The sequence below is a fragment of the Ciconia boyciana genome, chromosome 29, assembly GCF_034638445.1.
Source record: "Ciconia boyciana chromosome 29, ASM3463844v1, whole genome shotgun sequence".
Lineage (NCBI taxonomy): Eukaryota > Metazoa > Chordata > Aves > Ciconiiformes > Ciconiidae > Ciconia > Ciconia boyciana.
The window spans coordinates 819973-834251 of NC_132962.1; the positions used below are offsets into that span (position 1 = coordinate 819973).

The window sequence follows — 14279 nt, forward strand, 5'->3', positions numbered from 1 at the left end:
CCATGGGGACCTGAACCCCACCCCAGGGACCCCCAAACCCGGGGACCCCCCATGGGGGCCTGAACCCCCACCCCAGGGACCCCCAAACCCAGGGACACCCATGGGGCCTGAACCCCCACCCCAGGGACGCCCCAGGGGGATCTGAACCCCCACCCCAGGGACCCCTAACCCCAGGCACCCCCCATGGGGACCTGAACCCCACCCCAGGGACCCCAAACCCGGGGACCCCCCATGGGGGCCTGAACCCCCACCTCAGGAACCCCCAAACCCAGGGACACCCATGGGGGTCTGAACACCAACCCCAGGGACCCCCAAACCCGGGGACCCCCCCCATGGGGACCTGAACCCCCACCCCAGGGGGACCTGAACCCCCCACCCCAGGGACCCCCAAACCCAGAGACCCCCCCATGGGGCCTGAACCCCACCCCAGGGATCCCCAAACCCAGGGACACCCATGGGGGCCTGAACCCCCACCCCAGGGACCCCAAACCCAGGGACACCCATGGGGACCTGAACCCCACCCCAGGGACACCCCATGGAGACCTGAACCCCCACCCCAGGGACCCCCAACGCCAGGAACCCCCCCATGGGGACCTGAACCCCCACCCCAGGGACCCCCACCCCAGGGACACCCCATGGAGACCTGAACCCCCACCCCAGGGACCCCAACCCCAGGCACCCCCCATGGGGACCTGAACCCCCACCCCAGGGACCCCCAAACCCGGGGACCCCCCATGGGGGCCTGAACCCCACCCCAGGGACCCCAAACCCAGGGACACCCATGGGGCCTGAACCCCCACCCCAGGGACGCGCCAGGGGGATCTGAACCCCCATCCCAGGGACCCCCAACCCCAGGGACCCCCCCATGGGGGCCTGAACCCCCACCCCAGGGACCCCCAAACCCGGGGACCCCCCATGGGGGCCTGAACCCCCACCTCAGGAACCCCCAAACCCAGGGACACCCATGGGGGTCTGAACACCAACCCCAGGGACCCCCAAACCCGGGGACCCCCCATGGGGACCTGAACCCCACCCCAGGGGGACCTGAACCCCCACCCCAGGGACCCCAAACCCAGAGACCCCCCATGGGGGCCTGAACCCCACCCCAGGGATCCCCAAACCCAGGGACACCCATGGGGGCCTGAACCCCCACCCCAGGGACCCCAAACCCAGGGACACCCATGGGGACCTGAACCCCCACCCCAGGGACACCCCATGGAGACCTGAACCCCCACCCCAGGGACCCCAACGCCAGGAACCCCCATGGGGACCTGAACCCCACCCCAGGGACCCCCCACCCCAGGGACACCCCATGGAGACCTGAACCCCCACCCCAGGGACCCCCAACGCCAGGAACCCCCCATGGGGACCTGAACCCCCACCCCAGGGACCCCCACCCCAGGGACGCCCCATGGGGACCTGAACCCCACCCCAGGGACCCCCAACCCCAGGGACCCCCAACTTCAGGGACACCCCATGGACACCTCAACCAGGACCTCCCAACCCCACAGCCACCCCATGAAAACCCACCACCCCCACCCCAGACACCCCCCAACCCCACCCCCCACCCATGGGGGACCCCACTCACGCTCGCAGATGGGTTTGGGGGTGCTCCAGCGCCCCAGCTTGGTGCAGTTACTGCGGGTGCTGCCCACCAGGCGGAACCCGGGGTTGCAGCTGTACTCGGTCCACGTCCCCTCCACCGGCACCCGCTCCATCGCCCGTGCCACCACTTGCCCGTTCTCCAAGCTCAGGTGCATTTTGGGGCAGGTCCTCACTGGGTGGGGGTGCAAAGGTGGGTGGGGGGGGGGGGCTCAAGTCCATACCCTGCCCAGGGTAACCCCTACCAGGGCAGTGGGGGTGGTGGTTGGGACCTGTGGGGATGGGGATGGTCATGGTGATGGGGATGATGGTGGTCATGGTGACAATGGTGGTGATGAGGATGAGTATGCTGATGGTGATGGTGAGGGTGAAGGTGATGGTCATGGTGATGGGGATGATGGTGGTCATGGTGACAATGGTGCTGATGAGGATGCTGATGGTGAGGGTGAAGGTGATGGTGATGGGGATGATGGTGGTCATGGTGACAATGGTGGTGATGAGGATGCTGATGGTGATGGTGAGGGTGAAGGTGATGATGGTGGTCATGGTGACAATGGTGGTGATGAGGATGCTGATGGTGAGGGTGAAGGTGAAGGTGATGGTGATGGGGATGGGGATGATGGTGGTCATGGTGACAATGGTGGTGATGAGGATGCTGATGGTGATGGTGAGGGTGAAGGTGATGGTGATGGGGATGATGGTGGTCATGGTGACAATGGTGGTGATGAGGATGAGTATGCTGATGCTGATGGTGAGGGTGAAGGTGATGGTCATGGTGATGGGGATGATGGTGGTCATGGTGACAATGGTGGTGATGAGGATGCTGATGGTGAGGGTGAAGGTGATGGTCATGGTGATGGGGATGATGGTGGTCATGGTGACAATGGTGGTGATGAGGATGCTGATGGTGAGGGTGAAGGTGATGGTCATGGTGATGGGGATGATGGTGGTCATGGTGACAATGGTGGTGATGAGGATGCTGATGGTGAGGGTGAAGGTGATGGTCATGGTGATGGGGATGATGGTGGTCATGGTGACAATGGTGGTGATGAGGATGCTGATGGTGATGGTGAGGGTGAAGGTGATGATGGTGGTCATGGTGACAATGGTGGTGATGAGGATGCTGATGGTGAGGGTGAAGGTGATGGTGATGGGGATGATGGTGGTGATGGTGACAATGGTGGTGATGAGGATGCTGATGGTGATGGTGAGGGTGATGGTGACAGTCATGGTGACAATGGTGGTGATGAGGATGCTGATGGGGATGGTGAGGGTGAAGGTGATGGTGACGGTCACGGTCATGGGGATGGGGATGATGGTGGTGATGGTGACAATGGTGGTGATGAGGATGGTGATGGTGAGGGTGATGGTGATGGGGAGGGGGATGGGGATGGTGACGATGGTGGTGATGGTGACGATGGTGGTGACAAGGATGCTGATGGTGATGGTGAGGGTGATGGTGACAGTCATGGTGACAATGGTGGTGATGAGGATGCTGATGGGGATGGTGAGGGTGATGGTGATGGTCATGGCGACAGGGGTGGGGACGATGATGGTGATCATGATGGTGATAGGTATGCTAACGGTGAAGGTGAAGGTGATGGTCATGGGGATTGTAACAGTGATGGGGATGGTGACGGTGATGGGGACGGGGACGGTGACAGGGAGGGTGAAGATGATGGGGATGCTAATGGTGATGATGAGCGTGAACTGATGGGGATGGTGATGGGGATGGGGATGGTCATGGTGACGGTGATGGGGATGGTGACAGTGATGGGGAGGGTGACGGGGACAGGGAGGGTGACGGGGACGGGGATGGGGATGCTAATGGTGATGGTGAAGGTGATGGTCATGGGGATAGTGAGAGTGAGGGGGAGGGGGATGGTGACGGGGAGGGTGAAGATGACGGGAATGCGAATGGTGATGATGAGTGTGAAGATGAGTGTGAAGGTGAGGATGAAGGTGAGGGTGAAGGTGATGGGGATGGTCATGGGGATGGTGATGGTGACGGGGATGGTGACGGGGAGGGTGAAGGTGACGGGGAGGGTGAAGATGACGGGGAGGGTGAAGATGATGGGAATGCTAATGGTGATGATGAGTGTGAAGATGAGTGTGAAGATGAGTGTGAAGGTGAGGGTGAAGGTGAAGGTGAGGGTGAAGGTGAGGGTGAAGGTGATAGGGATGGTCATGGTGATGGGAATGGTGACGGGGACAGGTATGCTAATGGTGAGGGTGAGGGTGATGGGGATGGTCATGGTGACGGTGACGGTGATGGGGATGGGGATGGTGATGGGAATGGTGATGGTGACGGTGATGGTGACGGTGATGGGGATGGGGATGGTGACGGGAATGGTGATGGTGACGGTGATGGTGACGGTGATGGTGACGGGGATGGGGATGGTGACGGGAATGGTGATGGTGACAGTGATGGTGACGGTGATGGTAATGGTGACGGTGATGGTGACGGGGATGGTGACGGGGATGGTGACGGGGATGGTGATGGTGACAGTGATGGTGATGGTAATGGTGACGGTGATGGTGACGGTGATGGTGACGGTGATGGGAAGGGTGACGGGAAGGGTGACGGGGACACTCACGGCAGCGGCTGGGGTGGCCCATGGCGGTCCAGGTGCCGTCGCGCTGGCACTTGCGCACCTTGGGCCCCACGATCTCGCGGTCGGGCCGGCAGACGTACTCGATCTCGTAGTCGAAGGGGAGGAAGCGAACGCTCTGCACCTCCTCGGGGGTCAGCCCCCGGTAGCGGATGCCCCCGTCCCGTGGCGGGTGGATGATCTGGCAGCCTGGGGGGCACACGCCGGTGGGGGGGAGGCACGCCGGGGGGGGGGGGGCACACTGGTGGGGTGGGGGGACTCACGCTGGGGGGGAGGCACACGCTGGGGGAGGGGTGTGGTCACGCCGGGGTGGGGGGAGTCACATGCCAGTGGGGGGTCACAAGCTGGGGGGTGTCATGCAGGTGGGGGGGTCACGCCGATGGGGGTGGGGGAGGGATCACACGGGTGGGGTGGGGGTCACATGGTGGTGGGAGGGTTGTCAGGCCGGTGGGGTGGGGGGTCACGCCGGTGGGGTGGGGGTCACACGCTGGGGGGCTCACACCGGGGGGGGGTGTCAGGCTGATGGGGGGGTCACATGCCAGTGGGGGTGGGGTGGGGGATCACACCGGTGGGGTGGGGGTCACGCCGAGGGGGGAGGTCACACGCTGGGGGGGCACACGCCGGTGGGGTGGGGGGTCACACACTGGTGGGGGGTCACACCGGGGGGGCTCACGCCCGGGGGTGGTGGGTCACACGCTGGGGGGGTCACACGCCGGTGGGGGGGGTCACACGCGTGTCCTCGGGCTCCCCCACGCGTGTCACGTACCCTCGGTGAGGTTCACGCGGACGGCCGCCCGGCTGGGCTCCGCGCTCAGCACCAGCAGCAGCAGCGGCAGCGGCAGCGGCATCTATAGGGACGGCGACAGCCCCACACTTATGGGGCGGGGGGGGGGACACAGCTGGGGCCCCCCCCCTGCCTGCACCCCCTGCCTGCAAGGGGCAGCCCCAGAGTCGCCTTGCGGGGGGGATGGGCAGGGTCTGTCCCCGGGGGGGCGGAGCGGTGGACAGAGACCCTATGGAATATGCTCCCGGTGTCAACACGCCCTGCATCCCCTATAGAGTACACCCCCTATAGAGTACATCCCCTAGAGAGCAGACATGCCCTGCATCCCCTATAGAGTACACCCCCTATAGAGTACACCCCCTATAGAGTACACATGCCCTGCATCCCCTATAGAGTACACCCCCTATAGAGTAGACATGCCCTGCATCCCCTATAGAGTACATTCCCTATAGAGTACATATGCCCTGCATCCCCTATAGAGTACATCCCCTATAGAGTACACCCCCTATAGAGTACACATGCCCTGCATCCCCTATAGAGTACACCCCCTACAGAGTACACACCACATGCCCTGCATCCCCTATAGAGTACATCCCCTATAGAGCACATATGCCCTGCATCCTCTATAGAGTACATCCCCTATAGAGTACACCCCCTATAGAGTAGACATGCCTTGCATCCCCTATAGAGTACACCCCCTATAGAGCACATATGCCCTGCATCCTCTATAGAGTACATCCCCTATAGAGTACACCGGCTATAGAGTAGACATGCCTTGCATCCCCTATAGAGTACACCCCTATAGAGCACATATGCCCTGCATCCTCTATAGAGTACATCCCCTATAGAGTACACCCCCTATAGAGTAGACATGCCCTGCATCCCCTATAGAGTACACCCCCTATAGAGTACACCCGCTATAGAGTAGACATGGCCTGCATCCCCTATAGAGTACATCCCCTATAGAGTACACCCCCTATAGAGTAGACATGCCCTGCATCCCCTATAGAGTACATCCCCTATAGAGTACACCCCACATGCCCTGCATCCTCTATAGAGTACATCCCCCAGAGTACATCCTGTATAGAGTACACCCCACATGCTCTGCATCCCCTACAGAGTACATCCACTATAGAGTACATCCCCTATAGAGTACACCCCACATGCCCTGCATCCTCTACAGAGTACATCCACTATAGAATACACACCACACGCCCTGCACACTGTATAGAGTGCATCCCGTATAGAGCACATCCCCTATAGAGTACACCCCACATACCCTGCATCCGCTACAGAGCACATGCCCTATAGACTACACCCCGCAGATGCTGCATCCCCCATACAGTACACACCACATGCCCTGCATCCCCTATAGAGTACATCCCCTATAGAGCACATCCCCTATAGAGCACACCCCACGTCCTGCATCCCTTAGAGATTACTTCCCTTATAGAGTACACCCGACGCCCTGCATCCCCTATAGAGTACGTCCCCTACAGAGTACACCCCACATGTCCCGCCTCCGCTATATAGTGTACATCTCCTATAGAGTACGCCCTATAGATTTCCTCCCCCATAGATTACATTCCGCATATCTTATACCCCCCATGCCCTGCATCCCCTATAGAGCACGCCCCACCGCGCATACACACACACATAACCATGTCACCCCCTATAGAGCACGGCCCGCTGTGTGCACACGCAAGCCCAGCGTCCCCTATAGAGTACGCCCAGGGGGATGCGCGCGCGCACGGGCTGGTCCCCTATAGAACACACGCCCACGTGCGCACAGCCCGTGCAGAGCCCACGCGTGGCAGCCCCACGAGGCACACGCTGCACGCAGGCTGTCCCCTATAGGTACAGGTACGTCCGCTCCTATAGGCGTCGGTGCAACCGACACGCCGCTTGCACCCGTGCAGCGCAACCTACACCTTCCTTACACACTCGCAGCGCAACCTACACCTGCCTTACACACTCACAGTGCAACCTACACCTGCCGTATGCACTCGCAGCGCAACCTACACCCCGTTTGCACGCCCGCGGTGCAACCTACACCCTGCTTGCACGTGCAGAGTGCAACCTACACCTGGCTTACACACTCACAGCGCAACCTACATCCCACTTGCACACGTGCAGCGCAACCTACACCCCACTTGCACGTGCAGAGTGCAACCTACACCTGGCTTACACACTCACAGCGCAACCTACATCCCACTTGCACACGTGCAGTGCAACCTACACCTCCCTTACACATGCACAGTGCAACCTACACCCGGCTTGCAGACACACGGTGCAACCTACAACCTGCTTGCACACTCACAGCGCAACCTACACCCCGCTTGCACAGGCGCAGCGCAACCTACACCCACCTTACACACTCACAGCGCAACCTACAGCCCGCTGTAGACACACGGTGCAACCTAGAACCTGCTTGCACACGCACGGTTCAACCTACACCCGCCTTACACACTCACAGCGCAACCTACACCCCGCTGGCACACGTGCAGCACAACCTACACCTGCCTTACACACACACAGTGCAACCTACACCCACCTTACACACTCACAGTGCAACCTACACCTTCCTTACACACTCACAGTGCAACCTACACCCCGCTTGCACACTCACAGAGCAACCTACACCCCACTTGCATGTGCAGAGTGCAACCTACACCTGCCTTATACACTCACAGCGCAACCTACACCCCACTTGCACAAGTGCATCGCAACCTACACCTGCCTTACACAGTCACAGTGCAACCTAAACCCCGCTTGCACGTGCACAGTGCAAACTACAACCTGCTTGCACACGCATGGTGCAACCTACACCCGCCTTACACACTCACAGTGAAACCTACACCCTGCTTGCACACACACGGTGCAACCTACACCTTCTTTACACACCCACAGTGCAACCTACAACCACCTTACACCGTCACAGCTCGACCTACACCCCACTTGCACACGCATGGTGCAACCTACACCCTGCTTGCACATGTGCAGTGCAACCTACACCCATCTTACACACTCACAGTACAACCTACACCTGCCTTACACACTCACAGTGCAACCTACATCCTCCTTACACACTGGCAGTGCTAGTTACAACCCTTTGCCGACACACGATGTGAGCTACAGTCGTTCACATGCGCATGGTGCAACCTACACCGTGTTTGTACGCTCAGTGCAACCTACACCTTGCTTACACACGCACGGTGCAACCTACACCCCGCTTGCGCATGTACGGTGCAACCTACACCTTCCTTACACCTCACAGTGCAACCTACACGCCGCTTACACATGCATGGTGCAACCTACACCTTCCTTATACACAGTGCAACCTACACCCCGCTTGCACACGCACAGTGCAACCTACACCTTCCTTGCACACACACGGTGCAACGTATACCTTCTTTACATACACACAGTGCAACCTACACCCCGCTTGCACGTGTATGGTGCAGCCTACACCTCCCTTACACATGCACAGTGCAACCTACACCCCGCTTACACACGCACAGTGCAACCTACACCTTCCTTACACACACACGGTGCAACCTACAACTTCCTTACACACGCATGGTGCAACCTACACCCTGCTTACACACACAGTGCAACCTACACCCCGCTTACACACGCACGGTGCAACCTACACCTTCCTTAAACACACACAGTGCAACCTACACCTTCCTTATACACAGTGCAACCTACACCCCGCTTGCACACGCACAGTGCAACCTACACCCCCTTACACATACAGTGCAACCTACACCCTGCTTACACACGCTCGCTGCAACCTACACCTTCCTTACACACGCACAGTGCAACCTACACCCCGCTGACACACACAGTGCAACCTACACCTTCCTTACACACACACGGTGCAACCTACAACTTCCTTACACACGCATGGTGCAACCTACACCCTGCTTACCCACACAGTGCAACCTACACCCCGCTTACACACGCACGGTGCAACCTACACCTTCCTTAAACACACACAGTGCAACCTACACCTTCCTTATACACAGTGCAACCTACACCCCGCTTGCACACGCACAGTGCAACCTACACCCCCTTACACATACAGTGCAACCTACACCCTGCTTACACACGCTCGCTGCAACCTACACCTTCCTTACACACGCACAGTGCAACCTACACCCCGCTGACACACGCACGGTGCAACCTACACCCCCTTACACACACAGTGCAACCTACACCCCGCTTACACACGCTCGCTGCAACCTACACCTTCCTTACACACGCACAGTGCAACCTACACCCCGCTGACACACACAGTGCAACCTACACCCTCCTTACACACGCACGGTGCAACCTACACCCCGCTTACACACGCACGGTGCAACCTACACCCCCCTTACACACACAGTGAAACCTACACCCCGCTTACACACGCTCGCTGCAACCTACACCTTCCTTACACACGCACAGTGCAACCTACACCCCGCTGACACACGCACGGTGCAACCTACACCCCCTTACACACACAGTGCAACCTACACCCCGCTTACACACGCTCGCTGCAACCTACACCTTCCTTACACACGCACGGTGCAACCTATACCTTCTTTACACACACACAGTGCAACCTACACCTTCCTTACACATGCACGGTGCAACCTACACCCCGCTTACATACGCACGGTGCAACCTACACCCTGCTTACACGCATGGTGCAACCTACACCCCGCTTACACACGCACAGTGCAACCTACACCTTCCTTACACATGCACGGTGCAACCTACACCTTCTTTACACACACACGGTGCAACCTACACCTTCCTTACACACACACAGTGCAACCTATACCTTCCTTACACACACACAGTGCAACCTACACCCTGCTTACACGCACGGTGCAACCTACACCTTCCTTACACATGCACGGTGCAACCTACACCCCACTTACACACGCACGGTGCAACCTACACCCCCCTTACACACACAGTGCAACCTACACCTTCCTTACACACGCACGGTGCAACCTACACCCTGCTTACACGCACGGTGCAACCTACACCCCCCTTACACACACGGTGCAACCTACACCTTCCTTACACACGCACGGTGCAACCTACACCCTGCTTACACGCACGGTGCAACCTACACCCCCCTTACACACACGGTGCAACCTACACCTTCCTTACACATGCATGGTGCAACCTACACCCTGCTTACACGCACGGTGCAACCTACACCCTCCTTGCACACGCACGGTGCAACCTACCCCCGCTTGCACACCCGGGCCGGGGGCCACGCGTGTGCAAACACCGGTGCCGCCCCCCTCCCCCTGGGGCCGCCTTCAGCCGCCGCCCGGGCCCAGAATTTCCATTTCTTTGATGTTCGTTGTCAATTTTACTTTGAATTGTGGGGGGAAATTTTTAAATTTTTTTAAAATTTATTTTCAAATTTATTTTCTATTTCGTTTTCAAGGTTATTTTCGAATTAATTTTCACGTTTATGTTCAAGTTTATGCTCAAATTTATGTTCAAATTTTGTTTCACGTTTATTTTCAACTTTATTTTCAACTTTATTTTCAACTTTATTTTCTAATTTCTGTTCAAGTTTATTTTCTAATTTATTTTCAACTTTATTTTCAAGTTTATTTTCAAATTTCTTTTCTAATTTCTTTTCAAGTCTAATTTCAAATTTATTTTCATGTTTCTTTTCACGTTTATTTTTAAATTTCTTTTCTAGTTTCTTTTCAAATTTATTTTCTAATTTCTTTTCAAGTTTCTTTTCAAGTTTCTTTTCACTTTTATTTTCACTTTTATTTTCTAATTTCTTTTCTAATTTTTTTCTAATTTTTTCTAATTTCTTTTCAACTTTATTTTCTAATTTGGTTCAAGTTTATTTTCACTTTTATTTTGAAATTTCTTTTCACGTTTATTTTCACTTTTATTTTCACTTTTATTTTCTAATTTCTTTTCTAATTTTTTTCTATTTTTTTCTAATTTTTTCTAATTTCTTTTCAACTTTATTTTCTAATTTTTTTCACGTTTATTTTCACTTTTATTTTGAAATTTCTTTTCAAGTTTCTTTTCAAGTTTCTTTTCACTTTTCTTTTCACTTTTATTTTCTAATTTCTTTTCTAATTTTTTTCTAATTTCTTTCTAATTTCTTTTCAACTTTATTTTCTAATTTTTTTCAAGTTTATTTTCACTTTTATTTTGAAATTTCTTTTCACGTTTATTTTCACTTTTATTTTCACTTTTATTTTCTAATTTCTTTTCTAATTTTCTAATTTCTTTTCTAATTTCTTTTCTAATTTCTTTTCTAATTTTTTCTAATTTCTTTTCAACTTTATTTTCTAATTTTTTTTAAGTTTATTTTCACTTTTATTTTCACGTTTATTTTCAAATTTCTTTTCACGTTTCTTTTCACGTTTCTTTTCACGTTTAATTTCTAATTTATGTTCAACTTTATTTTCAACTTTCTTTTCAAGTTTATTTTCAAATTTATTTTCACATTTAGTTTCATGTTTATTTTCACGTTTATTTTTAAATTTCTTTTCTAGTTTCTTTTCTAGTTTCTTTTCAAATTTATTTTCTAATTTATTTTCTATTTTCTTTTCAAATTTCTTTTCATGTTTATTTTCACGTTTATTTTCACATTTATTTCCACATTTATTTTCTAATTTCTTTTCTAATTTCTTTTCTATTTTTTTTCTAATTTTTTCTAATTTCTTTTCAACTTTATTTTCTAATTTTTTTCAAGTTTATTTTCACTTTTATTTTCACGTTTATTTTCAAATTTCTTTTCACGTTTATTTTCACGTTTACTATCACGTTTCTTTTCACGTTTCTTTTCTAATTTATGTTCAACTTTATTTTCAAATTTCTTTTCAAGTTTATTTTCAAATTTATTTTCAAGTTTATTTTCAAATTTATTTTCAAATTTATTTTCACGTTTAGTTTCATGTTTATTTTCATGTTTATTTTTAAATTTCTAGTTTCTTTTCTAGTTTCTTTTCAAATTTATTTTCTAATTTATTTTCTATTTTCTTTTCTAATTTCTTTTCAAATTTATTTTCACATTTATTTTCATGTTTATTTTCATGTTTATTTTCACGTTTATTTTCACATTTATTTTCTAATTTCTTTTCTAATTTATTTTCTAATTTCTTTTCCAATTTTTTTCTAATTTTTTCTAATTTTTTTCTAATTTCTTTTCAACTTTATTTTCTAATTTTTTTCACATTTATTTTCACGTTTATTTTCAGATTTCTTTTCACGTTTATTTTCACGTTTATTTTCTAATTTATTTTCAAATTTCTTTCCAAATTTCTTTTCCAGTTGATTTTCCTTTTTTTTCAATTTTTTTTCAATTTTTTCCAAATTTTTTTCTTTTTCTTTTTTTTTTCAATTTTTTTTTTTTTTAATAAAAAATCAAGCCATCAATATTTCACAGCTCGAAGAATTTCCCGGCCGGCGCAGGGGGGGCCCGATCCCGGCCTGGGGGAGGAGGGTGGGGTGGGGGCACCCCAGCTTGTGCCCCCCCCCCCCCCAGCGCAGCCTTGGGGTGCTTAACCCGGGTGCTAATCAGGGCTAATTAACCCGGGCGCTAATCAGGGCTAATTAGAGGCGCTAAGGCCGTTGCTTGGTTACTGCTGAGCTCGCAGGACGCAGGCGGGGCCCCCCCGGCCCCCCCCGGGCCCCCCAATTCCCAGGGTACCCCCCCCCCAGCCCCATATTGGCCCCGCCCGGGGGGGGAAGCTCGCAGCGGGGGGGGGGAGAGGCACCCATGGGACCCCAGCTGGGGGAGGAGGTGCTGGGTGCCCCCCTTGGCAAAGGGGCCCCCCAGCACCCCAAATTCTCCCCCGCCCAGGATGGGGGGTTTCCCAGGATTGGGGAGGGGACCTCAGGGTGGGGGTGGGGGATTCCCAGGGTCGGGGGTGCAGGATGAAGGGGGGTCCCAGGATTGGGGAGGGGACCCCAGGATGGGGGGTCCCAGCATCGGGGGGTCCAGGATGGCAGGGGAGGGAGGCCAGGATGGGGAGAGGACCCCAGGGTGGGGGGTCCCAAGATCGGGGCGGTCCAGGATGAGGGGGGTCCCAGGATTGCGGGGGGTCCCAGGATGAGGGGAGGGGGTCCAGAATCAGGGGAGGGGCTCAGGATTGGGGGGTCCAGGATGGGGGGTCCCAGAATCGGGGGTTCCAGGATGAGGGGGGTGTCCCAGGATTGGGGGTTCCAGGATGAGGGGGAGGGGGTTTCCAGAATCGGGGGGTCCAGGATGGGGGGTCCCAGGATCAGGGGTTCCGGGGGTGGGGGGTGTCCCAGGATTGGGGGGTGCAGGATAGGGGGGGTCACAGGATCAGGGGGTCCAGGATCGGGGGGTGGGGGTGTTCCAGGATTGGGGGGTGCAGGATGGGGGTGGTGTCCCAGGATTGGGGGGGGTCCAGGATAGGGGGGTCCCCCGGATGGGAGGGGGAAGTTTGGGGTCCCAGGGCCCGGGGAGGGGACACCTGTCAAGGTCTTGGGGGGGGGAGCAATTGGGGGAGAGAGGGGTCCCAGCACGGGGGGGCAGGGGGACACAGGGGTGCCAAATGGGGGGAGGGCAGGGGTCCCAGGGTGGGGGAGGGGCCCAGCATGCCAGGTTGGGGGAGGGGTCTGGGGGTGCGGGTTTAAGGGGGGCATTATTGGGGTGAAAACAAGGGGGGTGTCAACCCCACCCTCCCCTGGCCACAAAGGGGGGTGCCCCTCCCTACCCCCCAGCTCTCCCCACCCCTACCCTACAGCGTGGCCCACCCCACCCAGTAAAGGGGGACCCCTATTTTTTTTGGGGGGGTGTCTTACCTTGGCCTGGGCTTGTCCGCGGGGGGGCACAGAGGAGGAGCCTGGGGGGAGGGGAATCGAAATGGGGGGGACAGCGAGTCCCGGGGGGGGTTCGCGGAGATGGGGGGCGGAGATGGGGGGGCACGGAGCCCGGGGGGGGCACGGAGGTGGGGGGGGTCACGGGGCTCGGGTGGGGGGCACGGAGCGTGTGGGGGGTCACGGAGTGTGGGGGGAGGATGATGATGGAGATGCTCCGGATGGAGGATGGGAAACTCCCGGTGATGGAGGGATGGGAAAAAATCGGGGGGGGGGGAAGGACGGACGCGGGTGGGGGGCCCACGGACGGACAGGCGCGGGTGGGGGAGGGCCACGGACGGTCCCTGGGATGGGGGAGCCGGGGGGTGTGTAGTGGGGGGAGGGGAGGGGGATGCGGCGCGGCGCCACGGGGATGGGCGCTGAGGCCGGGGCTGCCCGCGGGAGGG

General features: G+C 54.9%; 1 protein-coding gene across 1 annotated transcript in view; it reads right to left on the reverse strand.

Annotated features, from left to right (window-relative positions):
* GABBR1 (gamma-aminobutyric acid type B receptor subunit 1) overlaps positions 1 to 13860 on the reverse strand; it is a 29060-nt gene extending 15200 nt beyond the window's left edge. The window contains exons 1-4 of the mRNA XM_072847881.1: positions 13819 to 13860; positions 4981 to 5062; positions 4200 to 4403; positions 1589 to 1777 (exon numbers count right to left, since the gene is read on the reverse strand). Of these exons, the coding sequence (XP_072703982.1) occupies positions 1589 to 1777; positions 4200 to 4403; positions 4981 to 5062 (475 nt within the window). The 5' untranslated portion in view covers positions 13819 to 13860. The remainder of the gene's footprint in view (positions 1 to 1588; positions 1778 to 4199; positions 4404 to 4980; positions 5063 to 13818) is intronic.
* Positions 13861 to 14279: the final 419 nt, after the last annotated feature.